The following is a 26803-nucleotide window of genomic DNA, read 5'->3' as shown; positions in this document are numbered from 1 at the left end:
ATCGAGTTAAGTGCAACTCTACAGCTCATACATTATTCCTCATCGCATCACGGCAGCTCATCGTCGCTACCTGCCCTGATATGTCATTTCCTCTCTGACTTTAACGAGAGCGAGAGAAAGAGATTAATTCGAAGGATCTGGAATGTATTGATCGGGCCTGCACAGTCAGATTGCTCCGACAGGATTCGTGCGTTGATCAGGCGAGACATCAGTCGTTACACTTTACAGCCCTCGTCGGGATTTTTCACGAGCGCGACAGCTCGTCTATACGTTCTAGCCCGCAGCTCCTTATTGACTCTTTTCTTTTGCTCAGCTTCATCTCTGCCTCTTGACATTGATCTTTTTTTTTTTTTTTTTCTTCTCCACACGCTCACTCTGTAGTGTTGTGCCTCTGGCTGCCTCTCCCTCAATGACTCCTTCTCTCTCTGTTCCTTTAAATCCGCACGGCTCCTCTCCTTCGTTAACCCCTACGTTGTTGTTGTTTTTTTTTTTGTTTTTTTTTGCTGCCTCTGGAAAGTTAAGCTTCTTTCCTTATCCAGAGATTAAGATGTTGTGTTTTACAGCGGTAGAATCATATCAGATTCATTTCTATTGAATGTAATGGACAGCAAACATGCTCCTTTTTTTCTTGAGGGGAAGAATAAAAAGAATTCTGGCCTACTTGTTTGGCACTTAGTTTACTTAAATCTCACAAAAGTACGTGTATAAGGGACATTAAAAAAAAAAAAAAAAAAAAGCCTAACCTGCATGGTTACAATACAATTGTTGTCTTTAAAAAAAAAAGGAATTGAAGAACATGATCAGACCTGTTTTCCCGTTGTTGTGGATGGTGGTGGACTCCGCCATGACTCTGTCCCAGCCCTCCAGTCGCAGGTTCTGGTACTGAAGTCGGACTTGCGTGAACGTCTCGTCAATGTCCACGGGGGACTGTCTGGCGCTGGTACAGGACGGGTACTTCTTACCCCAGTTACGCTGGTTCAAGGCACCTGCACGCATATTGAAGTGTTTAAGAAAAAAAAAAAAAAAAGGTGAAATATGGCAAGATTGAGGCCAACTCATTTGGCCTCGGGGTGCATATAAGCCGTGTTTAAAATGTGTGTGGGCAGAATTGTTTATTCATGATGGCAGGACTTTTGTATGCGTGAGATATGCATCGATGTTCGACAAGTGTGGGGAAGTCAATCTTTATTTTCAAGCGCGCGGTACAAGTGATTGAATTACACAGATGTTACACGCGCTTTTCTTATGAATAATAGAACAGAGCCAACAGCACAAGCAAATTTGCAGCCCAACTCATGACACACGCCTAAGTCATTTCTTCATGGCAAAGTGCAGATGTAACATCGACTATAAAGACAACACGTCATTTGAGATACAATATGGAAATGTCTTAATGCAGGTGTGGGCAAACTACGGCCTGGGGGCCACATGTGGCCCGTTAAACGTTTTAATCCGGCCCGCCAAACTTGAAAAAAATAAAATTAATAAACATTGTTAATGTTTTATTTTCTAAATACTGTTTTTTCAAAGACATATATATTGTTTTAATGCTTTTGTTCACTTTCATTTCAAATTAAAAGTATTTTTTTTTCTCCGATGAGGTGAGGTTACCAAAACACTCCATCCCATCTGCTCCTGGTCCGGCCCCTCTGTCAAATTTTAGAACCCATTGTGGCCCGCCAATCAAAACATTTGCAACCAGGTTGATCCATTTTTCAATAAGACCAATTTATGTCGATTTTTTTCAGGAAAATTATATTGGCTTGTATTTTCGATTTCATCAATTTGTTTTGCAGAAAACAATAAGAAAATAAAGAGTTTAAAAAAGGGCCATGCCTCCCTCACCTCCCTCCATGTCTTGGTGGGAGTCACAATTTATCCATTCAAAGTCATATATCGCTAATAACATCAACATAACGGGACCAACCGACCCCAAAATATATATAAATATCCGTGCCCGTCTGCAGGATGTTGCTGCCTGCCGCCGCCACATGCCGGTTGCCTCCTGAGACGTGCCAAAACTTTAGCGTAGCTAAATGTCCCGAAAATAACCAGTCGGGGTTCGTGTGCGCATTCATGCTCTTGTCTGCTTTAGCCTATAAGTGGAGAATCGATCGGCATGGTATTTCTGATTTTGTGGAGGTGATCATACAAGTTCACGTTTGATAATTCCAAACTGTTGTGCGGAACGCTTTTCTACTTTTACGGGTTGAAGTGGACAAGACTAGTAATGTGCATTTGCATTTGGGTGGTGATCGCTCGCCGTTTTAGACGACACAATTGACAATGCACGCAATATTACAACGCTGCCGTGATGTAGACAGCTGAGATGGAAAAAATAACCAGCCGAGCTCTAAAAGGGGGCGTGCCAATTTGTCGTAAATCTTATAACCCCAGCCCAAAAAAAGCCCTTAAATCGCTACAGTCTTTTAACTCATTTAATCCCAGAAATGTTCACTCGAGGAAACCCCTCAATTCCAGCGTTTTTCGGGATTTTGACAGATTTTGTGAGGCCAACAGAATATTGTGTTCTAATGCTATAAAAACAGGGAGCTATGACGCAAAAAAAAAAAAAAAAAAAGGATAAGACGTATAAATACGTCTTTGGGAGGCGGGGACTACATTTTTGAAAACTTATATGTATGTCTCATGGATTGTATGAGTCAAAGGGGTGTATTTTAGTACTGTTGTCATTTTTACATGCAAATCCATTCTATAAGTGACAACGTCAATCAAATGTCCCTTCAAATTGATTGAAGTGTTGCAGCTGGAACCATTCAGTGCGGCAAAATATTGCATTTATTAAGATGACCAGTGATGTAAATCGGAGCAAGCCGAGCAACACATTTCATATCCCCCCCCAAAAAAAAAAAAACTTCACACCAGTTTCAAAATTAAAAAAGAACCACTGTCAGTCAGAGACTAATAGAAGTGGCTACATGGGAGGTAAAAGTAACATCTCGGGAAGCTTGCATCACAACCGCAGTGGGGGATACAGAGCTTCAGAGTGTGTGCACGGATTGAAGGGGTGCACCGTGTTAACATGAACTCACAGTTATCAACGAGTGCGGCGCGTGTCACGGGGTATACGTTATTCAAATCTCCTTATTTTGGTGACGGTTTATGAACTACTGCTTCATGTGAGGGTGTTTTTGCAGTCGAAACAATGGATTTAATGATGGCAGAAATGTTAGTTTAAGAAAAAAAAAAAGAAAGAAAGCATTAAGTATGGCTAGCTTAGGTAGCGTGAAAACTGGCTGAAAAAATATCCCCCCCCGGGAGGCTCACTGAAATTAAAGTGAATGAATAAGCAATTTACATCCGATAACCGTGACGTCTACTTTCTCAAGAAGAATCCTCAAAACTTTGGAAAAAAAAGAAAAAAATTATCCCTCCCATGCAGTTAAAGTGGTCAAGATTGAAACATTTCGAATCATTTCTGCTCACTCTGTAGTAGTGAAGTGACGGTGAAGAGGATGAGACAGTCAGTAGTGAAGTCGCCGTGTTTTGGTATCGTTTTTAGATCGAGATAAGGAGGATTTCCTAAGGCTGGGTTTTATTTATGTTTATTTAGTTCAATAGTAAACTTCAACAGGGGTGCTACTAAATAGCTCAAAGCTTTTTTTTTTTTGAAGAATTGTTCCCTATTTACACACCAAAAAATACTGGGTTGTTTTTCTAACCAATTCAATGGGCATATGTGGATTTTGACCCTCACCTATGGTGCCGAGCTGTGAGTCGTGACTGCAAAAACGAGATCCTGAATGCAAGCGGCCGAAACTATCCTCAGGGTGTCTCCCGTAGAGATGGGTGAGATGCTCCGTAATCCGGGAGGGATTCAGAGTTGATATGCTGCTCCTCCACATTGAGAGTAAGGAGGTGAGGTGGCTCGGGGATCTGATTAGGATGCGTCCTGGACGCCTCCCTGGTGAGGTTTACCGGACACGTCTGATTCGTAGAAGGCCCCGGGGATGACCCAGGACACGTTGGAGGGACTATGTCCACCAGCTGGCCTGGGAACGCTTCGGGAACTATGGAAGAAGTGGCTGGGGGTCGAAGCAAATGTGTTCTTTCTTGCTTAAACTGCAACCCCGGATGAGGAGTCGAGAATAGATGGATGTAAATTCTTCGAAAATGTTAGAGGCAAGGGCCTTTAAATTCATCTACCCTTTACCCAGGGACGGGTCGCAAAGGCAGCAGCTTCAGCAGGAAAGCCCAGACTCCTCGCTCCCCAGCCACGTCTTCTAGCTCTTCCGGAGGGATCGTTCCTAAGCCGGGCGGGAGACATACCCTCTCCAGATGTCCCGGGTCGTCCTCGGGGCCTCCTGCCGGTGGGACATGCCCGGAACACCTCACCAGGAAGGTGTCCAGGAGGCCCACCTCATGTGGCGCCTCTCAACGCCTTTAAACATTATACATATTCCCAGACACTGCCAGTCCAAATCATGGATAAAAATATTAGCGTCTGGAAGGAAATGTGGTCTGAAAACTGTGCCAAACGTATCATCCGAGTTACCCTGACAAGGGGAAGTTGCTTCTTATTTTGAGGATGGCCCATGGCGACTGCTAACCTGGACACCAAGACTCAAACGGATGGATGGATAATAGGAAAAAAAAAACCTCAGTTGATTTGGTTTCCTTAAGACAAATTAATTGCAAACAATTCCGACAGAAGTGTTTTCATGCTTAATAAGAGACAACGCGCTGCACATACTGAAATGTAGTTTCTCGCCTCCTGCCCACGCTTTAAGCAATTAGGCTCGTTTGGATGGCGCACACGTACGCACGCGCGTGCACGGTGCAAAAGTGAGCATTTCACCCTCAGTGAATAGGTTCTACCCCGCTGAGCCAGGGAACCATTCAGAAATACATGCAAGATTATTGAGTTAAATAATGTAAGGCTCGACTTTTGGGGGAGACGGTCTGCTTCTGTTTGCCTCAGCACTGGCAAAAAAATAGCCGAACCCTTATCAAATATTAAAAGCCGGAACGTCGCCGTTGGAGCTGTTTAACTCCAACTTTTGAATATGAATTATCCAATCGCGGGAGAAAACATCAGAAGACGTTTAACCACGCTTCATATTTCCGATTAAAATCAAATGTTAAATCAGACGGATGAGAATTTTAACCAGGGAGACTGACAATTTAGCACTTCAAACGATGTCCTCGTATTTATTTCACTGTTCCAAAATATAATTCATTCACGATTGATTTCCGTTGACTAAATCGGTGAGCCTCACCTTGCCTATCATAGTATTTCTTTATCGAACAATTATTTTTGCTTATGAAAATGAATGCGAGTGCCTCTTCATTGGGGAGACACTCCCGTCGCTTGACATAAAAGAGTGAGCCTCAAGCTGTCAAGATGGAAGCGACGCACCCACGCAGACGCAAGGCGGGAACCTATAGGAAGTGTTTCTTCTCTGCTTCGTCTAGACATGAAAAAAATGTCAAAGTCCCGAGAAAGCAAAATACAAAATAATAATAACAACCACAAGGCGACGCAGTGGATCGCATATTTAAATATTAGACGAGCAATTGGGTTCAATACTTATTCAAGCTAACGGCTAGCTTACATGCTACTTGCTAATTTGCTTGTGGTTTGGAGCTGAGGTTGGTCCATTAGTCAGTGTGTAAGAATTAATTCGACATTCCTCGATTTTATAAGTATTAGATGAGCGATTGGGTTCAATACTTATTCAAGCTAACGGCTAGCTTACATGCTACTTGCTAATTTGCTTGTGGTTTGGAGCTGAGGTTGGTCCATTCGTCAGTGTGTAAGAATTAATTCGACATTCCTCGATTTTATAAGTATTAGATGAGCGATTGGGTTCAATACTTATTCAAGCTAACGGCTAGCTTACATGCTACTTGCTAATTTGCTTGTGGTTTGGAGCTGAGGTTGGTCCATTCGTCAGTGTGTAAGAATTAATTCGACATTCCTCGATTTTATAAGTATTAGATGAGCGATTGGGTTCAATACTTATTCAAGCTAACGGCTAGCTTACATGCTACTTGCTAATTTGCTTGTGGTTTGGAGCTGAGGTTGGTCCATTAGTCAGTGTGTAAGAATTAATTCGACATTCCTCGATTTTATAAGTATTAGATGAGCGATTGGGTTCAATACTTATTCAAGCTAACGGCTAGCTTACATGCTACTTGCTAATTTGCTTGTGGTTTGGAGCTGAGGTTGGTCCATTCGTCAGTGTGTAAGAATTAATTCGACATTCCTCGATTTTATAAGTATTAGATGAGCGATTGGGTTCAATACTTATTCAAGCTAACGGCTAGCTTACATGCTACTTGCTAATTTGCTTGTGGTTTGGAGCTGAGGTTGGTCCATTCGTCAGTGTGTAAGAATTAATTCGACATTCCTCGATTTTATAGGTGACTGAACTCCTTCTCGCTATTTCATTTTGTACAAATGAAGGCTGAAATCTGTCAAATTGTATCTGTTGGTACAAGACAAGAAAGCAGAGCAAGAACACAAGGAAGTGGCGCATGTATGTGCACACCTCACCATCATTAACCCCCCCCCCCTGTCTGAAACTCTCGGAGCAGCCTCACCAGAATACTTAACAACTGGAGCAGAAGAAAGGCCGGCCTCAAGTATTCGGTGACTAGGAGAGCGGTCGAGAGCCGTGAACATGTGCGTGCAGGCAAACAGACAGGAGCGCACAGGCTCGAAACGGCTCGCGGGCTTCTTCGGTTTAAATATTCAAAGTGGGATCTATGACCAATACAAGACGGGGAACGTCCTTAAAATTGTAACAGAAGGAACCAACGCTGACATGAAAAGATCGCCAAACCAGCCAATTATGTCGCGTCAAAAGCAACGAACAAAGCAAGGCATCATAGCTCTTTTTTTTTTTTTCGTGACGTTAAAAAGACGGGATGGAAAAAAAAAAAAAATAAATAAATAAATTACAGCCAACCTATTCAGAGATTGTGACTTGACTCTAGTAGGGGTTCAGTTTATGCAGAAGGTATTGACTTGTGCTTCCGTTTTTTTTTTTTTTGTTGTTGTCTGACTGAGTGGAGCGGAGTAATTTAATGGATGTAATCCTTTTTGGAATCATACTGGACCTAGGGCTGCAGGTATTGAATATTTGTAGCTATTTAGTAGTCGTAGTCGTATTTTATAGTGTGCGTGCATGTCAAATATGAAATTGCTTAATGGCTGTCATCTTTCCTCTCTTTTGTGACACTTTTTAGTACATTTAAGCTGACAACCACTTTGATCAATCACAAGCTGCTTGTAACGGGCAAATTTCTAGAGGGTTGCCATTTTCATAGTTATTGATTTATTTTGTTTTTTTATGATTAAACTAGAGTTGACTAAGACTTTTGTTCGCACATTCCCCCCCCTCCAAAATGAAAAATACATTTAAAAAAAATTGTTCACAGCAATTGACTGTCGACGGCACTCCTCATTATGATTCCCATTGACGGCATTTTACGTCAATGGCGCTCAAAGACTTACAATTATGAATGCCTTCCAGTAATTTCTGGTCAAACGAAACGGACGTATTGATCCCATTTATGCTGGCAGAATGAGATCCTCGCACCATGTCAACTCGCTTTCATTCTACTGGAAAGAATACCACAGCTGAAGCCAGCGCAGGGGAATGGCTTTCAAACAGTTGTGGCAGCTTGTATTTGGAAATAAATTAACAGAGCAAAGTGGAGCGCCGCAGGCTGCAGCTGTGAACGCTGGTCCGAGGTCAGTACATCACATCGCATCAGTACTCCTACACTCCGACCAATGTAGGGGAGGAGAAAAACTGTTTTCACTACGTTAAACAGATCTGACCCAAATTGGCTCGCCGCTTCCTTGGCCCGTTTTGCACCCTGGCGCAGAGTTTCATCCAAGTTTGTGGGACTGTGCCTACTGAAAGGGAAACAAAGGGACTAACAGATGTGAATATATAACAAAGATGTATTAGTGCAACCATTTTGGATTGAGGCTTTTCCCTCTAAAACAGGCGTGGGCAAACTACGGCCCGGGGGCCACATGCGGTCCGTTAAACGTTTTAATCCGGCCCGACGAATTTAAAAAAAATTCAATAAATAGACATTGTTAAAGTTTTATTTTCTAAATACTGTGGTGCGTCAAAGACGGACATTTTGTTGTAATGCTTTTGTTCACTTTCATTTTAAAATTAAATGTTTTTGGGTTTTTTTCTCCGATGAGGTGAGGTTGCCAAAACACTCCTGGTCCGGCCCGTCTGTCAAATTTTAGAACCCATTTTGGACCGCCAATCGAAATGTTCGCCCACCCCTGCTGCAAGACAACCTAAGAATTCACAAAAGTTGAGCATGGCCATGTTGTGGTTGACGTCTGACTCAATGTTCACTGACATAAGATCAAACAAAATAGGATACATATTTGGCAAGTCGTTGTGTTTATTTTAGTCTGATAATTTCACCCTAGTGAAATGTGCATCAACCAAGGAAATTCAGGATGTTTTTTTTTTGTTTTTTTTTTTGGAAGCTTCTGCACACTTCAGCAGAGAATGCGAGTTAACTTAAAATGAGATCATATGCGAAAAAAAACCCTGTGGCTGTATCCTGCCACAGTCCAATTCTCTTTCTAACGCGTGTGCGGAAAATGCAGGACTTGCTGAAATCCACAAATCCAAAATCTGTGTGCATTCCCATGTGATCACGGGATCAAGCGCACGGCAGAGTTTTGAAGCTTACATTGCCAGTGGCTAGAAAACTTGAGTAAGACCAGAGAAACAGCACGGCAATACGAGGCAAAACCCAAAAAAATATTAGCAATACAAAACATTTTTTTTAAGGCTTTTATAATTGTCTCTAAATGGAATAAAGTCACACAGGGAATGACAGAAAATGCTGTTGTGTCGTTTCGGAAATAGGTGAGATATAAAATAATCAGACTGCAAACTTGCGTGCAAACGGAACAGATGGGATCCCGGAGGGGACCCTGCAGGCAGAAGGATCCCAGGGCCACGAGGGACAATGATGAGTACAACATGAAGAAGGTGGAAGTTTGCTCAAAAAGTCTTACTCGTGGCTTACCGGCAAATCCAATTAAAATTATTATACGAAATCATAAGATTTGGTATGCACTGCAAATGGTTGTAGACAAGATCATATTCTACTGGGAATTCTCTGGGGTTTTTTTTTCTTTTTTTTATTGTAGTACATTTAGGGTGTTGCATATGTTGGGGACCAAAAAGGAAGTTATTTTTGTCAAACAATATATTTACAGTTGACCCCCGCTATTCGCGGGGAATAGTAATAACCTGCATCCAATTGACCTCATTGGGGGTAAAGGTTATATTCATTTTTTGAATAATATATCTTGTTAAATTAATCGGCCAATTAATTAATCTGAATTTTTTTCCCGCCAAAAATCGGCTTCAGACTAAAAAAAAAAAAAAAAAAATCTCTACTGTAGCTTCATATTACTATATATGATCGTTTATCGCAACTAATGCTAGCTAGTAGGGCCGGGTATCGATTTAAATTTCCCAAATCAATTGGATTCGATAAAAAAGGGCCCGTTTTTTTTTTAAATTCACGATAAACTTTGATTGATTTTCAATTCAATCAAAGATTTGCCGCCGTACCAATTTGACTTCACTGCTTCCGCCATGTTGTTTTGATACGCTACTTTTGCCGAGTCATGAAAATTCATGGGGAAAAAAGACGTTACGAAAAGTATCAACATATGGTTTTATGAATCGATATCGGGCTATGAAAAGGAAAATCCATTCAATTTTTTTTTTTTTTAACCCAACCCTACAAGCTTGTCAGATATGTGATCCGAAAAGCTCATTTTTTTTAAATAAAATAAATAAATAAATAGATAATTAAATACATTAAGCGGTTATCTCTTGAATTGACGCTGGTTTCCCGGCCAAGTGAGCAGACTTGACAGAGGTGTGTCAAAAAAAATAAATAAAATAAAATAAATGGATGGATAACTGCGAATCCTCACGTATTCCCCCTGGTGGGATATACACACACACCAAGGTGACCGGAGGAGGTGTGCGGTCTGGCGAAGCAAGCATCAAGTGTGAGACATGAAATAAGCCCCGTGGGTGTCAGGGACGAACATTTTATGCTTTACTTCGACTTGGAAGTTGCTCCACTTTAAGTTGTTTGCTGCCTAAATGTTAACTGGTATTTTCTCACTATCAATGACGCCCCCTCGGGACTCTTTTTCCGCATATTTCCTTTTTTTTTTTTTTTTTATCATGAAGCTCTCTCCCAGCCATTCCAAAAAGAAGCGCATGCTGCCTCACAATGAAGTGCGCCTCTTTCACATGTTAATGTTTTTTTACTCACGGCTCAGTGAACAGCACAGGGCAAGGGAACAGAGCTGCTCAGAAAAAGACCCGATTGTGACCAGAATACCCACGCACACACACTCATGCATATGGCGGGAGTGTCTCCAGTTACAGTGAAGCAACACTAATCGGCACCAGCCCGCCTCCCCCGTGTGATGATGATGGCCCGGCAGACTGACGGGCGAGTGTAGCGTGATAAACAAGCGAGCGGCCACCCCAAAATAAGAATCCAAATCGAACTAAGTGAGGAAGAGGAGGCGCAGCGCGGTCCAAAAACATTGTCACTCTTTGACAAATGGACTGCGTGTGCCTGAGAGCTGATTGGAAAGATTTGGACAGAGGGAAGAAACCAATCTGTGAAATGAGGAAAACGAGTCTGGTGGGTGATCTCGCAAGGCATCAACCGAATTTACATGCGGGAATCTCGGCAACTACGTCGCAAATTAATCAATGCCATTTAACTCATTTAATCCCAGAAATTTTCACTGGAGGAAAACCCTCAATTCCAGCGTTTTTCTGGATTTTGACTAATTTTGCGAGGCCAACAGAATATTGTGTTCTAATGCTATAAAAACACGGAGCTATGACGCCCAAAAAAAAAAAAAAAAATGTCGTATAAATACGTCTTTGGGAGGCGGGGACTGCATGTCTCATGGATTGAATGAGTTAAGAACATTTTGTTGTCGTTTTAATAGAGGTATATAAAGATTATTTAGGCGGAGAAACATTAAAATCAAACAATTGAAAATATGCCATGGACATATGAGTATTTTGTTGCAGCATGGAGCTGTATTTATCTAATTTATATATTTGTCTGTATTATTGTTGTTTTGCACTGGAGAGGGGAGCCCTCTAATCTCGTTGCACACTTGAGTACAATGACAAAGGGATTTCTAATTCTAATTCTAATTCTAATTCTATATATATAAAAAGTCTTAAAGGGTTCAAATGTCAATGTGGAGTAGTGGAGTAGTAAATTCGACTAGTCGACTAATCGGTTGAACTTGTTGAAATAAGTAAATGGAAAAAAATTGGAATAGATTTTTCCTTCAAAAGTCTCTACGTTATTGTGCTGTGTGACCTTGTTGATCTCTAATCCCTGTGATGTGCATTTAGTGTGTGTGTGGGGGGGGGGGGGGGGGTGATAAAAATAGCTTGAGCTTGGATAACATTGTGCTTCAAAGTAATCTTTGCATTGCAAATCCAAGCCAACATGCCATCCCATAATTATACTCATTCACTGACAGCCATTGTCGAGCAATTTGACATTTTTAAGGACCGCATGATATTGAGTTCAATGATTAGACATGCACCAAATTGACCAAATAAAAGACTGCACTCTCGTGTAATTTTGAGTAAAAATGTTTCGCTTGCAAATAAGTGCATAGACACGTGTGCGTACGTTTGAATATATTTTCAAGTACGTTTGGAGGTATTTAAAGACGTATGAACGTACTCGTGATCATACTTATGCGTACGTTTAGATGTACTTATAGGCTAAATGCTACAAATGTAGCATTTGATTTGCATACGTGTATTATGGGGAAAAAAATGCAGAATGTAAATCATGCACTGCAGGCATAAAATCATATTGTACTTATTTTATGAACATTTTGGTATAATGTAGGCTAAATGCTAAAAATACAGCTTTTTTTTTTTTTTTTAACTTGAGCAATTGCATAATGCGGAGGTCCGTATCTCATGGCATTATGCGGAGAAAAATGCTACATTTGTATCATTTAGCACAGGGGATGGGCAAACTTTGGGATTGGCGGGCCACAATGGGTTCTAAAATTTGACCGAGGGGCCGGACCAGGAGCAGATGGATGGGAGTGTTCTGGTCACCTCATCTCATCGGAGAAAAAAATATATATATTTAATTTTAAATGAAAGTGAACAAAAGCATTACAACAATATATATGACTTTGAAAAAAAACAAAACACAGTATTTAGAAAATAAAACATGAACAAGGTTTATTCATTTAATTTCTTTCAAATTCGGCGGGCCCGATTAAAACATTTAACGGGCCGCATGTGGCCCCCGGGCCGTAGTTTGCCCACCCTTCGTTTTAGCCTACATGTAAGTTGGAACGTATTCACGAGTACGTTCGAATGTATTTGCCAGTCCACAAAATGTAAAGTCTGCCTTTTTTCCAATTTTTTTTTTTTTTTTAATTGATCAGCAGTAGAACTTTGGTTGCACACTCAAATGTTCAGTGGAGCAGCATCAGACGCTTCCCCCTATCCACCCCTGTTGAAAAATTGACGAGTATAATTGCCAATAGCGACACAAAATAAGTTCCACAAAGTTGTTTGTAACTGAATGCTGTAGAAATTCACAAAAGCTTAATACGTTTAACAGCCCTCCATTAGCCCGGTGATGACCCCTTCAGACCCGATTCTCCTTTACCAGTAAGAGGCCATAATCTCCCCCAACCGGCAACGGCGACTATGATTCGTCTGCTTCTGACCACTCTTGTTTCTGGCCAGCTTAGCGCAGCAGGGCTCCGTGCGGAGTTAGCTGCAGTCATCCGAGCATATGGCCCGAGGCAGATCAGGGCTCTCCTATGGGAGATGTTGACAGATACGGTAATTCCTACAGATCAACCGATCTGAGACTGGCATCCGCTCGGCTTGTCACTGAGGCTTTTTTTTGTCACTGTTGGACGTTTTCAATTGTCGGAGCGGATCACCTTTAAATGTCATGTGTTTTTATTTGCCTGTCAGGAACTCTTAACTCATTCAATACCATTGACGGATAAATACGTCAAAATCAATTTTTTTTACTAGGCTGGTCGTGAATGAGTGAACAGTTTGGTGGAAAATGTGGCGGTTCGTGCAGCAGCTTGTGTTGTGCAAAATTAATGGCTGAAGGCCTCGCTGTCTATTTTATTCCCCCCCCGACGCGGTACATACCCGTGTACGACCAGTCGATATCTTCCTGGAGTTTCTTCAAGTTCCGCGCCAAAGGTTCCACTGTTCCGACTGCGCGGGAAAGAAAAAAAAGACGGTTAATGATGTTTTTGTACGAGTCATTGAGCTTTTCAAATAATTCATGTGAATATCTGACCAACTGCGACATTTTGAATTCAGTCGCCACGCACTGATGCATCCGCCGCGATACTTGAGGCAATTTCATTATGTCATGGTTGGGATGCGCATGAGGAAGTAGGCAAATTAGGCGAGTCATGGCATGAAAACGATGGCGGGGAGGGAAGAGTCGACATCAAGAGAATAGCAAAACAAGCTCATGATGACGGATGCCTGAATAATGCAACGGGAGGCCACATCAACATGAATAAAACAAAAATAAGGTAAATAAAACAGACTCGCTTTTAATGTGTACAAACCTTCCTTTCCAACTTCCAAGCACTCAACAGAGTCAAATTTAGGTCAGAGGCAACTTCCCGCCGCATCCACAACATGGAGTCAGCATAATCCTATTGTTTACCGCGACAGGGTGAAAAAAAGATAACGTGCACTTATAACACCCAAATCACTTCTGAGCTGCTTATTAAAACTCATTTAATGCCTGCCGAGTAAAAAAAAAAACAAAAATGGATATTTGACGTCTTTAGCCGTCAATGGCAGTAAACGAGTTAAGTGTTTTTAAAAATTCGTGCGTGTGGCGTGTTTTTAATATCTAACAACAATAGCTAGTGAGTGCGTTGAATATAGAATCATTCCAATGCCGTTCCGCCTTTAAATTACCATCGTATTAGAGGCTAAAGCGGAAACAACGGGTAATAATTGGCCTCGACGGTGTGCGGAATACATGACATGAAACACGGCTGTGGGATGTTAATGAGGCAATTAGCGATGCTGCAAGGCTGCAGCTACATGGTTTCTTCTTCTCTTTTCATGTGCCCTCATTCACTTATCTCACCGTTATTCCTCCCCGTTAAAGTTTCGTGGTTATCGTCTTGTTGCCTTATCTCATGTGACACGCCAATGAAAGGCAAGTCACTGTTTAACTTGGGGGATTCCCCTTTGAAATGTACCCGTTTTATTTTTTTTTAAGGATTCCCCTTGTGGCGCTTTGGATCATGTTTGCTGTCATTTTTTTGTCTTCTGGAATTCGTCGTTGGTTTAACCAAGGGTGGGCAAACTTTTTGATTGGTGGGCCACAATGGTTTCGAAAATTTGCCAGAGGGGCCGGACCAGGAGCAGATGGATGGAGAGTTTTGGTCACCTCACCTCATTGGAGAAAAAAAAACCCCATTTAATTTTAGAAGAAAATGAACAAAAGGATTACAACAAAATGTCCGTCTTTGACACGCCACATTATTAGAAAATCAACTATTAGCAAGGTTTATTCATTTAATTTTTCTCAAATTTGGCGTGCCGGATTAAAACGTTTAACGGGCCGCATGTGGCCCCCGGGCCGTAGTTTGCCCACACCTGGTTTAGACAGTTTCAACGTCCACCGAGTAAGAACTGAGGTTTACATGAGTTCTTTTTCTCTCAGTAAAATCAGGTTTCTTCTCAACAGATGGAAGCGTGGCGGCTCTTTTCAATCAATTGGAATTTGCGGTTTAAGCCGGCGTCCTGCAGTTTTTTTTTTGTTTTTTTTTGGAACCTCAAAGCTTGGAATTGAAAATTCACATCCGGTAATGTAAACGCTTCGGACAGAATGGAGTTTTCTGGGTGATATTATTTTGGACAAAGCGAAAACGGGAATTGAGTGATGCTCTACGTGAATTTGACCACAATCAAGTCGTGCCGCAAACTAATTCCTACGACCGCAAATAAACACAATCAGCCAGCTTTCCACTAATTACAACAAAGTCCTTTTTTCTTTTTTTTTTTTGTGTGTGCAAAATCCTACTAGCGCAAGCTGTGCGAAGATGCTGCAAGTAGGATTGTTGATCATTTTGGGATCATCGAGCCTGTCTCGGCCGAAATCTAACGAAAAAAAAACAGCATTGGATTAGCGGAATCCTGGGGGCTGATTTAGCCCAAATCCGCCCAATGAGGGAATCGGCCGTCAGCTTCCTTTATAGCGCCGCAAACTGATTTAGGGTTGTCCCATTAAAAGAACCCTAAATACCAAGTCATCCTATTTAGTTTTCCAAGAGCCTTATCGTTCACCGTACTTATTCTCTCAATCATTAACAAAAATAGAACGCAAAATCAATCACATCATCTGTATTTTTGTCCCATGATTTAACTTCTTCATCGCATTCCAAAACGTGTCTATCGCTCTGGAAACATACCGAGTGGCATTGCGAGAATTTCCGTGTATCGTATAACCCCTTTGCACCAAAGGCTCTCACGCTAATCCATGGACCACATGTCTCTGGGGCCCAGATCTAACTTTTAAGGCGTTCAGCTGTGTCTTCTGTGAATCCGTTACTCTTCAAATATTAGGTTAGAGACTTCAACTTGATGGTGACATCCGGCATTTTGTTTCCTCACCAAAAAGCAGTCAAGGGAAACGACAAGACACACGCGTTGCGCAAAACTAAAAAGGTAATGAATAAGATAAACAGCAATGGAGAAAGGAGACCGTATTTGCTTTTCAAGCTGGAAATATTTAGAGTTTATGCCGATATCTATGCGCTGTCAACCGAGTGTTATCTAGCTTCCATAACATATGTCAAGATTGTGTGACTGCAGGAGGTTCCTGAATATAATTGTTCCGCTGTAACACTGAGCATGATAACTGTCGAGTTTTGCTATCATCAATATCCATCCATCCATTTTCTGTCAAGTAAAAATCACATTTTTACTTCACATTTGATTTGAAAAGGTATTTATGTTAATTGTAGTCGAGAAAAGAATCATTATAATTTTTAATTATATATATATATATATATATAGTATTATTAATTAATTATTAATTATAATAAAAAATAATAAAAAAAATATAATATAAAAATATTTTTATTAATTTATTTTTAATTAAAACAAACTTTATTCTAAAACGTCGCTGTGAAAAAAAAAAAAAATTATGCTAAGCGGGGTTGTCTGTATCTGCTCAACATTACATTACATTAAAAAGAATTAATTCAAGCAATTAGCAAAGTAATTAAGCTACTTTTTCAAGGTAACTGTGGCAATACTTGTTTTTATTTATATAATAAGAATTATTTCGACAATGCGAGGAGGCAAACCATGCAGTCACTTTCGAAGCAGGCATGGAAGCGTTAATTCAAAGGAATAGCAGAAAATTTAATTAAATCCGACGTGTTTGATTAGTCGTGACAATTCTCTGCCGTACAATCTTATCTCTTGAGACTCGTCGTTAAGTTTCGACTGACATACTGAAAATGAAGTCGGAACCACCACCAAAACTAGATATTCTCCGGATGAGATGAAGTCATACAGACGTGCGGTTTGATAACTAACCACCTCACGCCAGATGAGCACTTTGAGGGCCATTTACGGAGTGCTGCTGATAGGGCGGCGGCGCAGACGTTCACTGTTCATCTCTTCATCTCTCTCACACTCAAGTCCAGCAGCAGAAGGAACCAGTTAATGGGATCAGGCTTTATGTTAAGTGGAGGACAGTGGAGGTTTAAACAAACCGTACATTGTTCCACCGGGCCTGGGCAGTATTAAAAGCTGCAATTTGAAACCCATGAAGACAAGCTTATCACTGTGTGTGTGTGCGTATGTGAGATGGCTGTGTGAGTTTGAGGCCATGTTGGACAGCTGTACATGTGCGCACACAACATATACATCCAAAGACAGAGTGAAATGTAACACCCCCCGTTATATGCAGACATACGTGGTGCAACATATTGTCCGTCTGTCGGTTAACGACAGGGCAGTCTCACCCGTTTTATATTTCAATTTTGCATTTTCACGCACTTTCGTGAAATATTAACTCATTCACTGCCATCGACGGGAATGGAAGCCCAAAAAAATACATTCATTTTATTGGCCTGAGGCGTCCTTCGCACATATGTAGCAGGGGTGGGCAAGCTTTTTGATTGGTGGGTTGTAAAATTTGACAGAGGGGCCGGACCAGGAGTAGATGGATGGAGTGTTTTGGTCACCTCAACTCATCGGAGAAAAAAAATACATTTTAAATGAAAGTGAACCAAATTATTACAACAAAATATATATATATATATATATATATATATATATATATATATATATATATAAACATTAACAATATTTATTGATTGAATTTTTTTTTTCAAGTTTGGCGGGCCGGATTAAAACATTTAACGGGCCGCATGTGGCCCCCCGGGCCGTAGTTTGCCCACACCTGCTTTTTAGGCTTAAATTTGTGTCATTGCTGGTGGTAATACGTACCATGCAGTCGTAAACACCGACTCATGGCATGCGTTTATCGTCATTATGCCTTCGAAGGAGGAAAGAAAAAAAAAAAAAGAAAAAAAAAATCTATGTTCGCTCTCTTACTGCATAGCGAAGTACAGCCGGATTAATAAAAGCGCAGGGTTCACATGAATAAATACTCTGACAGCCTGACATGATGAAAGCGGAGTTTTTACTCCACAATTTCGTCGAGTTGAAGCGTCTTGAGTGCCGCTTTTAAAGTTCAACCCTTTCTTCATGTTCGGGATGAAAAGAAGAAAAAAAAAAAAAAAAAAAAAAAGTCGCTCCAGACAAACACTAACATTGACACACGTTAATCCTTCAGATTTGCAGCCAAACTACCAGACATGGTCTTTACGAAGTGGTAAAATAACCTGCAGAAATAATATTTGGAGGAGGATAAGTAGAATAATGTTAGTCTGTAAAACAAATCCTTGCCAAGGCCCAAAAAATGTCACGAAAAGCCAACTAGAACATCAGAAACATAGCATTTCAGTATTTCAGTTATTTCTGCTCCCCTCTCAAAATGATTTTTAAATATTCAATTGAGTTGCACAGAGGTGGGAAAAATATTTCAAATGATTTTTTACTCACTACGATTCATCACTTAGCACCTTGCATTTAAACAGGGGTGTGTAGATTTTTATTTTTTTTTTCCACTGTATGTTTTCTACTCTGCCCTATTTTCCTCCATGTTTGTTGACTGGTTATACGTGGAACATATATTCACATCTTTGGGCTGATGAAATGTTTCTCATTTGCATAAAAAAAAAAAAAAAAAGCACGTTAATGAGCAAAACATTGAATATCATTATTTGGTCGACATTAGCAGTAAGCTTGACCCGCTTACACGTTAAATCCACAGTTAAATTTCAATCATTAGCCCCAAAAGCGCAATCGAAATGCAATTACAACCTTTAACCTCCGACAGGTGTAAAATGATGATTAAGCTTTCTTTCTGCAGATAAGACATTTTTGGAGTGTGCGGCAAATCGGAGCCTCGGGCTAAGACACGCGTGAGACAAGAATTACCGATGGTAAAAATCCTCATCAAATGAAATCGACGTGTTTCCTGTGCATGCAGTTGGCGTGTTCTAGTTCACCTCACTAATCTGCCCGCCGAGTCTGAGCAGTGAGATGCACCAATCCCATCTGCCTGGCGCAAACTGAGAAAAAAACTGCGGGCGCGTGCGTGTGTGCGATTAGTAATCCTGCATCCGTTAAGCGGAGCGGTCCTACATCCTAATACGGTCGGCGTTGGCCATGAAAAAAAAAAAAAAAGATTTTCTTGATGGTTTAGTACGATCTGTGATGGTCTACCAGCGGCAAATCTTCATAAAAAAAAAAAAAAAAAGATTTTCTCGATGGTTTAGTACGATTTGTGACGGTCTACCAGCGGCAAATCTTCATAAAAAAAAAAAATTTAAAAAAGATTTTCTCGATGGTTTAGTACGATTTGTGATGGTCTACCAGCGGCAAATCTTCATAAAAAAAAAAATTTAAAAAAAGATTTTCTTGATGGTTTAGTACGATTTGTGATGGTCTACCAGCGGCAAATCTTCATAAAAAAAATAATAAATAAAATAAAAAAAAGATTTTCTCGATGGTTTAGTACGATTTGTGATGGTCTACCAGCGGCAAATCTTCATAAAAAAAAAAAAAAAAAAAAGATTTTCTCGATGGTTTAGTACGATTTGTGATGGTCTACCAGCGGCAAATCTTCATAAAAAAAAAAAAAAAAAAAAGATTTTCTCGATGGTTTAGTACGATTTGTGATGGTCTACCAGCGGCAAATCTTCACAAAAAAAAAAGATTTTCTCGATGGTTTAGTACGATTTGTGATGGTCTACCAGCGGCAAATCTTCATAAAAAAAAAAAATAAAAGATTTTCTCGATGGTTTAGTACGATTTGTGATGGTCTACCAGCGGCAAATCTTCATAAAAAAAAAAAATAAAAGATTTTCTCGATGGTTTAGTACGATTTGTGATGGTCTACCAGCGGCAATTCTTCATAAAAAAAAAAATAAAAAAAAATCACATCATGCCCATCAGCATTCGGTCGGAAGTGAGTGGTGTTTCCATGACAACGCATCATGACAACCAAAAAGCCCCCGATGGCGCGTGGAACACCCCGACTTCCTGTCGGCTTCCCGAACCGACCCGCTCCATCACCACGGAGACGCGACAATCCCCCCTCCTCGCCTTCTTTCAGCCGAGGGTCACGCCCCCTAATTCCTCACTTGTTTGCCGCGCTCACTCTCTTTTTTTTTTTTTTTTTTTGCCACTGCCCCCAAAAACCAAAATAGAGCGCAAGGACACTGTCCTCAATTCCACAAGCTTAGCCTTGATAAAAATGGATTGAGGCCTTCTAGTGCATTCCGAATCATGATGAGTCATTCCGTTTCCGTGAGGTCAGGTGGTGTTGGAATGCTTTAAAAAGGGGGAACAAGCGTCCCTTTGAGGTAAGGATGTGTACCCCTTGCTGTTCCGCTTCTCAAGGGCTACCACCCGGTTGAGGGCACTTGAAAACTCGGAGCAAGGCCCGAGGGGGAGGGAACTGGAAACGAGCCAGACTGTCATTCTCGGAGCTCCTACTCGTGGATTACTATCGGAATGTGAGCATGTTTTTAAGGGTGCTTTTGGAAGGGGGAGGGGTTGACTTGAAAGTTGGACGGGTTGAGCGTTAATCAACGCAACACTTGGTCACAGTTCCCAGATGACCTTTTTCCTCCCTGGCGGACACGTTACCAAACACTGCAATTCATTCAATCAATTGGTTTTGGTTCCCGCGTCACTTTTGACAAGGCAAACAATGACGCCGTCTGTTTCCCACAGAACCACTGAAAGTCAAACGCGCGAGTTGATCTCGACAGATTATCACAACGATGACGAGCTCGGCGGATGCCGGATTAAAAAAAATAAAAAAAATCGTAGCCCAAATTCGCATGCGATTTTAGAGAACAAATTGCAAAGCGGGACTTTATCAGGGTTGCCATGTTCAGCGTGCCGTCCCAGGTTACGCGACAGTCGTTAGAACTTTGTCGCTGGCTGTTCGCGAGGCATCTGTCAAAATAAAAGCGCAGAAATACACTTTAAATGAGCATATTGGGAGCGCCGGATCCTTTCCAAAGTTTTTTTTTTTTTTCAAAAAAACATCCTGTCAGTGCAGTGCTGCTGGAATACCAAAGTTGCCGTGTTCAATATGAATAAGAATTATTTTTAAAAACACAAGGAGAGAAAAGGGACACATCTGTATTAAATTCATATGACCCGCAGTTTGTTCGAAAACTTTGATGCGTGTTGCCCGAGCTACTTCCGGAGACGAGCAGCTGTCCTCATGACCCGGCCTGACTTTTTCCAAATAAACTCAAAGCATACTGCGCAGGGGCAAGAGGAGGCTGTTGCAAAGTGGATTAGAGACAAACTTCTGAATAAAAATGTTTGGGATGGTGAAATGAAAGGACAAAAAAAAAAAAAAAAAGGAGGGAAGGCAAAATAGCCCGGCAGAAAGTAAATCAATTATTTACACAACATCTGTGGTTTGTCTCAGTTCCAGCATTGGTTACTATAATAGCGTAACCCACTTCTGTTGGGGGGGAAACATCATCAAAATCTTGCAACTATATAAGGAAATGATCAAAATTGCAAAAAAACAGACAGCTAAGAAGGCTTTAGTAAATCTTTCAAACAAGATTGCCCTCACTTAAGGTTTTTATTTGGCTGGTTTGCAGAGTTGGAGGAGGGTGGGGGCAGCAAAGTTAGTGCGGCTGTAATCTCCTTTTTCGCACAAGATTAAAGGGGAAGTCAACCCCCCCCCAAAAAATGCAAAAAAAATATTCCATGAGCCTTCACCAGTCTAAACATGACATTCTGATTAATATTACGTTTGCAGAATATGAGTAAAGCAGCAAAATCAACCCGAATTTAGCCATCATGGGAGGCGGCCATTTTGTCACGGCCTGTTGACTGAAAATGACATCACAGTTGCTCAGGGCTCAGGTAACGACAAATCACGGCTCCTCTGTTTTCTGAAGCGTAGCCATGATGGGCTGTTAACTGAGCGCTGAGCCTGAGCAATCGTGATGTCATTTTCACTCGACAGAAGTGACCAAATCGCCGCACCGAAATGGATAAAAATGGGTGGATTTTGCTGCCTAACTCATATTGCGCAAATGGGAAATATTAACTCATTCAATCCATACACATTGTCAAAAATGTAGTCCCCGCCTCCCAAAGACGTATTTATACGTCTTAGACTTTTTTTTTTTTTCTTTGCGCCATAGCTCTGGGTTTTTATAGCATTGGAACGCAATATTCTGCAGCTCTTGCAAAATCAGTCAAAATCCAGAAAAACACTGTGATTGAGGGGTTTCCGGGATTAAATGAGTTAATGACAATGCCATGTTTGGACTAGTTCAAGCACGGCACTTTATTGCAAAAAAAAAATGGGGGTTGACTTCCCCTTTAAAAGCAAATTACAAATAATATGTCATCATGTGCTCTGACTAAAAAGTCGGCCAAAATGATGACATCATCTGAAAGCAACACCCTGACGTCTGGTAGTTAACTCATTCACAACCAGCCAGTAAAAAAAAAAAGGATTTTGACGTATTTATCCGTCAATGGTATTAAATGAGTTAATCAAAATTTTAATCAATAATCTGTTAGCGGTGTTTCATGTCATCCATACAGAGCCTGGCATGACTTTGATAGTCTGGATGTAAATAACACAGACAAACTAGACAGATTTCATCCATACGATTATTCATGACCCGGCCCGTGTCATCGGCGCTTTCTATCAATGATTCATGCTTTCACTTGGTGAGTGTGCCAGTGCTCCTAGTGTGGTGGCATGTTCCCATAAACATAGTTAGATATTTGTTTTCATCTCATTTGGACGCAATCGGGAGCTAACAGTCGCCAAGACGCACACGGGCTGGCTGGCAGAAAGCCTTGTGAGTTGTGAAAAGATCAATAACATGCTGGCTGTTTTCGTGAGAGTCCATCACGCCAATTGTCACGCTCTAGCGAGCCATCAATAGCGCGATGCGATAATTCAGTGTCACGTGTGGAAAGGGGGGGGGGGTGAGGGGGTGTAGAGGGGGAGGCTTTGTGGTCCTAAAACATTCCAACAACCAAAAACTGAGGCTGTGATTAGTTGATTTGTCTTTGAGCAGAATTAAGCACGAATATCTGATATCTGATTGCGTTGGAATTACTTGGCGATAGACTGGGGAATCGCACATATGGAATAACGAGCAAGCAGGTGTGGTCACAACTGAGAGAACATGTGGTCGCAAAGCGTATGGCGCAGTGAGTAAATCGGCGGCTGATATCAGAAAGGATCATTAAGGTTTTAAAGACTGTGATTTCCGAAGCAACGGAAAAAAAAAACTCATCCATATTTTACAGCTGATATGAAGCCGCGTCAGATTTCAAAGGCATTTATTTTCACTTCAAAGAGACGTTCAAAGTGAAATATAACTGAACTGTATTTTTTGTTCCACTACAGCAGGCGTGGGCAAACTACGGCCCGGGGGCCACATTAAACGTTTTAATCCGGCCCGCCGAACTCTAAAAAAATTAAATGAATAAACCTAGTTAATGTTTTATTTTCTAAATATTGTGTTTTTTTTTTCAAAGACATTTTCTTGTCATGCTTTTGTTCACTTTCATTTAAAACTAAATGATTTTTTTTTTTTCTCCGATGAAGTGAGGTGACCAAAACACTCCATCTCATCTGCTCCTGGTCCGGCCCCCTCGGTCAAATTTTAGAACCCATTGTGGCCCGCCAATCAAAAAGTTTGCACACCCCTGCACGAGAGGGAGCCTGTGTCCCATTTCACTAGCTTATTCTGTTGAGGCTCACAGCTCCGCTGACTTTAGGTAAGAGGCAGGTTACAACCTGGACAGGTCAATCCAATTCAATCTCTTACATTCGCATTCATTCTGACCCCGCAAGTGTTTAAATCATGATTCAGCGATACACCCGAGTGGAGTTCACGAGCTAGGCCTTGTCATCCAACATCAGTGACCTCCTCGTCCTCCCAAATGCTCTTTTGGATGACCGGACAACAACAAATCTCCCCGAAGGCGAGGCAGACTGTGTTTGGACAAATAAGGTCACAATCAGCGCATCCGCAAGATCACACAGATTTAAATGCGTGCGTGTTTGCCGCACGTGTGAAAGCGCGCGAGCGAAACGAAGAAACTGTTTTGGAGCGCCGACTTGGCATCCTGCGAGACAGATGGTCGGACAACAGTGCAGTCATATCGCTGCAGGGACCGATGCCTCTCAGTTTAGAACTACTCCAAACCAAATCTGGAATGACGTCTTGAACATGTGACTAACTCAGAAATGTGTGCATTTTCGCGTAATGAATCATAAAATACAGGAGGACACTTGATTCATCACGTGTCCATACGATAACGACATAAACAGTGAGAGATTGACATTTTCAAGATGGAAACGCGGTCACTATTTTGAATTTGTGTCTGCTAAAAACTAAATATCAAGGTTTGTTGCACAATCTGTGCTATCCACTGAGTGTTACCTAGCTTCAGTAACGCTACATCCCAAAAAAAAACAAAAAAAAACCATGAAACATTGTAGCACAGTTTGAATTGAACATTAACGAGAAAGCCGCACCTGATTTTGTAAGCGCAGGAGCCTGTATATCAACAATGTACATAAGAAATGTTGAATTTAGTCATTCAAGTAAAAAAAAAAAAAAAAAAAAAAAAGCATACGTATGCATGACTGTTAACTCATTCACTACCAGCCGAGTAAAAAAAAAAAAAAAAAAAAAAAAAAAAAAAAAAAAAATGGATCTTTGACGTCTTGAGCCGTCAATGGCAGTAAGTGAGTTAAGTGGAGTCAAGAAAGTCTAGATATTCAAAAATGGAAAATATAACTCTGAAAAAGCGAGAGTGAAGGACAAAATGTTGCCCTTGAGCCGAGATTACAAAAGGAAGACAATATATTGAAGACTCCAGCACTAATTAATACATCATAGTTTATAAAAGCAATCCCCAGATAACACTGCATATGCACTCACGGTCTGGGAACAATAATAACGATAATGAAATTAGCGCATTCAAATTAGACAATGTATATTTTCAATTAGACGTGCACTCACATGTTTCAAATTAAAACCAATTTTCCGATTGAAAATGTTTTTCCGAAGACCCCTAACACATACAAAAGCGAGTATGGGCTTGGTTATGACACCAAAAGGCCTTTTGGAGCACATAAGTTCTGTTCTACATACATGTTAAGAGACGACCCGCAGTGTCTCTCGCTCCATTTCCAGATGAGTGTCAAATTAACAAAAAAAATAACATGGCCAATGCAGATGCTTCCAAGCAGAAGACAGACAGTGAGCTCAAATGCTGCATGTGAATCATTTCGCAGCTACCAGTTCAGCGCTTAACATGCTCATTAAAAAAAAAAAAAAAAAAAAAAATAGTTGGGTCTGCTCAAAGTGACTGCATGGCGCAAAATAGCTCAACATGCACCGCAGCAAACTGCAGACTGCATGCTCGCTGCACAAGCATCACGACAGTCACTCTTCAACATGTGTCTGCATCTGGGCACAATCGCACAGCACAGTTTCGAAAATACAATAATAAAATAATAATAAAATATAATAATAAAAAATACAAAATACAACCAAAAAAAAAAAAGTTTCATCAAATGCGCGTTATCATAATTAGTGTCCATAAGAAACACGATTTAAATTACATTTTCTTACCCACGAGGCTGAGGAGAAGAAATCGGGAGATGACTCTGTGGACCCATACCATCTCCATGGTCCCCCCCCCGCGAGAAAATGCCACGCAAAGCGGCTGAATGTCGCTTCGAGGGTGAGCGAAACGCGCGTCGCGTGCGTAAAATCTTTTTTTTAAAAAAAATAAATAAAAAAGAAAAGAAAAGAAAGGGGGTGGGGGGGATACAAGATGCGTTAGCAGGTCATCGCGCCGGTGCGTTCGCGTTGACGCCGCCAGTCGAAGCTCCGGTTCGGCTCGGGTCTGGTTTCGAGGAGCGCGGATGTGGACCGCGCACTTGCGAACACGCAAACGGGAATGAAGTGAGCGCCACCCACTGCCTTAATGAAAATGAATGAGGGGCGTCTTGGTGATCTGACTCCGGGGATTTGCATGTGTGTGTGTGCGTGCACTTGACATCCAATCAGTGTCTTTCATCTCTGCATGCGCGGAGCTCCTGTTGCATAAACTCCACTTCATGACATCAACTCAAATTACATTTATGGCATTAAATTGGATACAAATGCTATCAAAAGACATTTTTTCCATCAGGTGTTTATTATTGTTTATTATTATCCAGCGCCGGTCCTAGCTTGAATGTCGCCTTGTGCAAACCCCCGTTTGGCAACCCACCCACCATCACGTCTAGCATGTTTTCTCCACAAGGGGGCGCAAACTTGCCATTCAAACTCCACGCTTACACGTCATGGTACCCGCAGGAACCAATAATGCAATTAACAGTTGTTCTAATACTGCATTGTCAATACGTAGCTAACATTCAACCGGTTTGTTCGGTTCCTACACTCAAACAATGATGAGTTCGACACTTAAAGGGGAAGTCAACCTCAAAACATTCTTTGGAATACGTTTCATGCACCTTCACAAATCGAAACATGTCATTCTGAATAATGCGTAGGTAGAATATGAGTTAAGTAATAGTAAAATCTGTATACATATATACATATATATATATACATATATACATATATATACATATATATGTATATATATATATGTATATATGTATATATATGTATATATATATATGTATATATGTATATATATGTATATATATATATATATATATATATATATATATATATATATATATATATATATATATATATATATATATATATATATATATATATATATATATATAGATACATATATATATATATATATATAAATATAATGCCCAATTTGCGGCTACCAAAAAGTAAAAAAAAAAAAAAAGACTCACACAAAGCACAGGCACAATAAAGAGCAGTATTGCTGAATTATCAATCACAATCCAAATATTTTAAAAATGAATAGAGCAAAAATCAGAGCGGAGGGATATTGTAGCATATTTGCAGCAGCTCATGTGTCAAAATAGTTGCCATGTCTACAGATGACCATAAAGTCCCCGCAAAGTGCTC

General features: G+C 40.8%; 1 protein-coding gene across 2 annotated transcripts in view; it reads right to left on the bottom strand.

Annotated features, from left to right (window-relative positions):
• The window catches only part of ptprz1b (protein tyrosine phosphatase receptor type Z1b), a 39019-nt gene extending 13266 nt beyond the window's left edge, over nucleotides 1-25753 (bottom strand). For both annotated transcript variants that reach the window (XM_088282588.1, XM_088282597.1), the window contains exons 1-3: nucleotides 25370-25753; nucleotides 13239-13307; nucleotides 807-986 (exon numbers count right to left, since the gene is read on the bottom strand). In XM_088282588.1, the coding sequence (XP_088138714.1) occupies nucleotides 807-986; nucleotides 13239-13307; nucleotides 25370-25427 (307 nt within the window). In that variant the 5' untranslated portion in view covers nucleotides 25428-25753. The remainder of the gene's footprint in view (nucleotides 1-806; nucleotides 987-13238; nucleotides 13308-25369) is intronic.
• Between the last annotated feature and the right edge of the window lie 1050 nt (nucleotides 25754-26803).

The sequence above is a fragment of the Idiotropiscis lumnitzeri genome, chromosome 2 (assembly GCF_059441095.1).
Source record: "Idiotropiscis lumnitzeri isolate Australia: NSW breed Sydney's pygmy pipehorse chromosome 2, RoL_Ilum_1.0, whole genome shotgun sequence".
Taxonomy (NCBI): domain Eukaryota; kingdom Metazoa; phylum Chordata; class Actinopteri; order Syngnathiformes; family Syngnathidae; genus Idiotropiscis; species Idiotropiscis lumnitzeri.
This window is presented reverse-complemented; position numbering and strand designations above follow the sequence as displayed.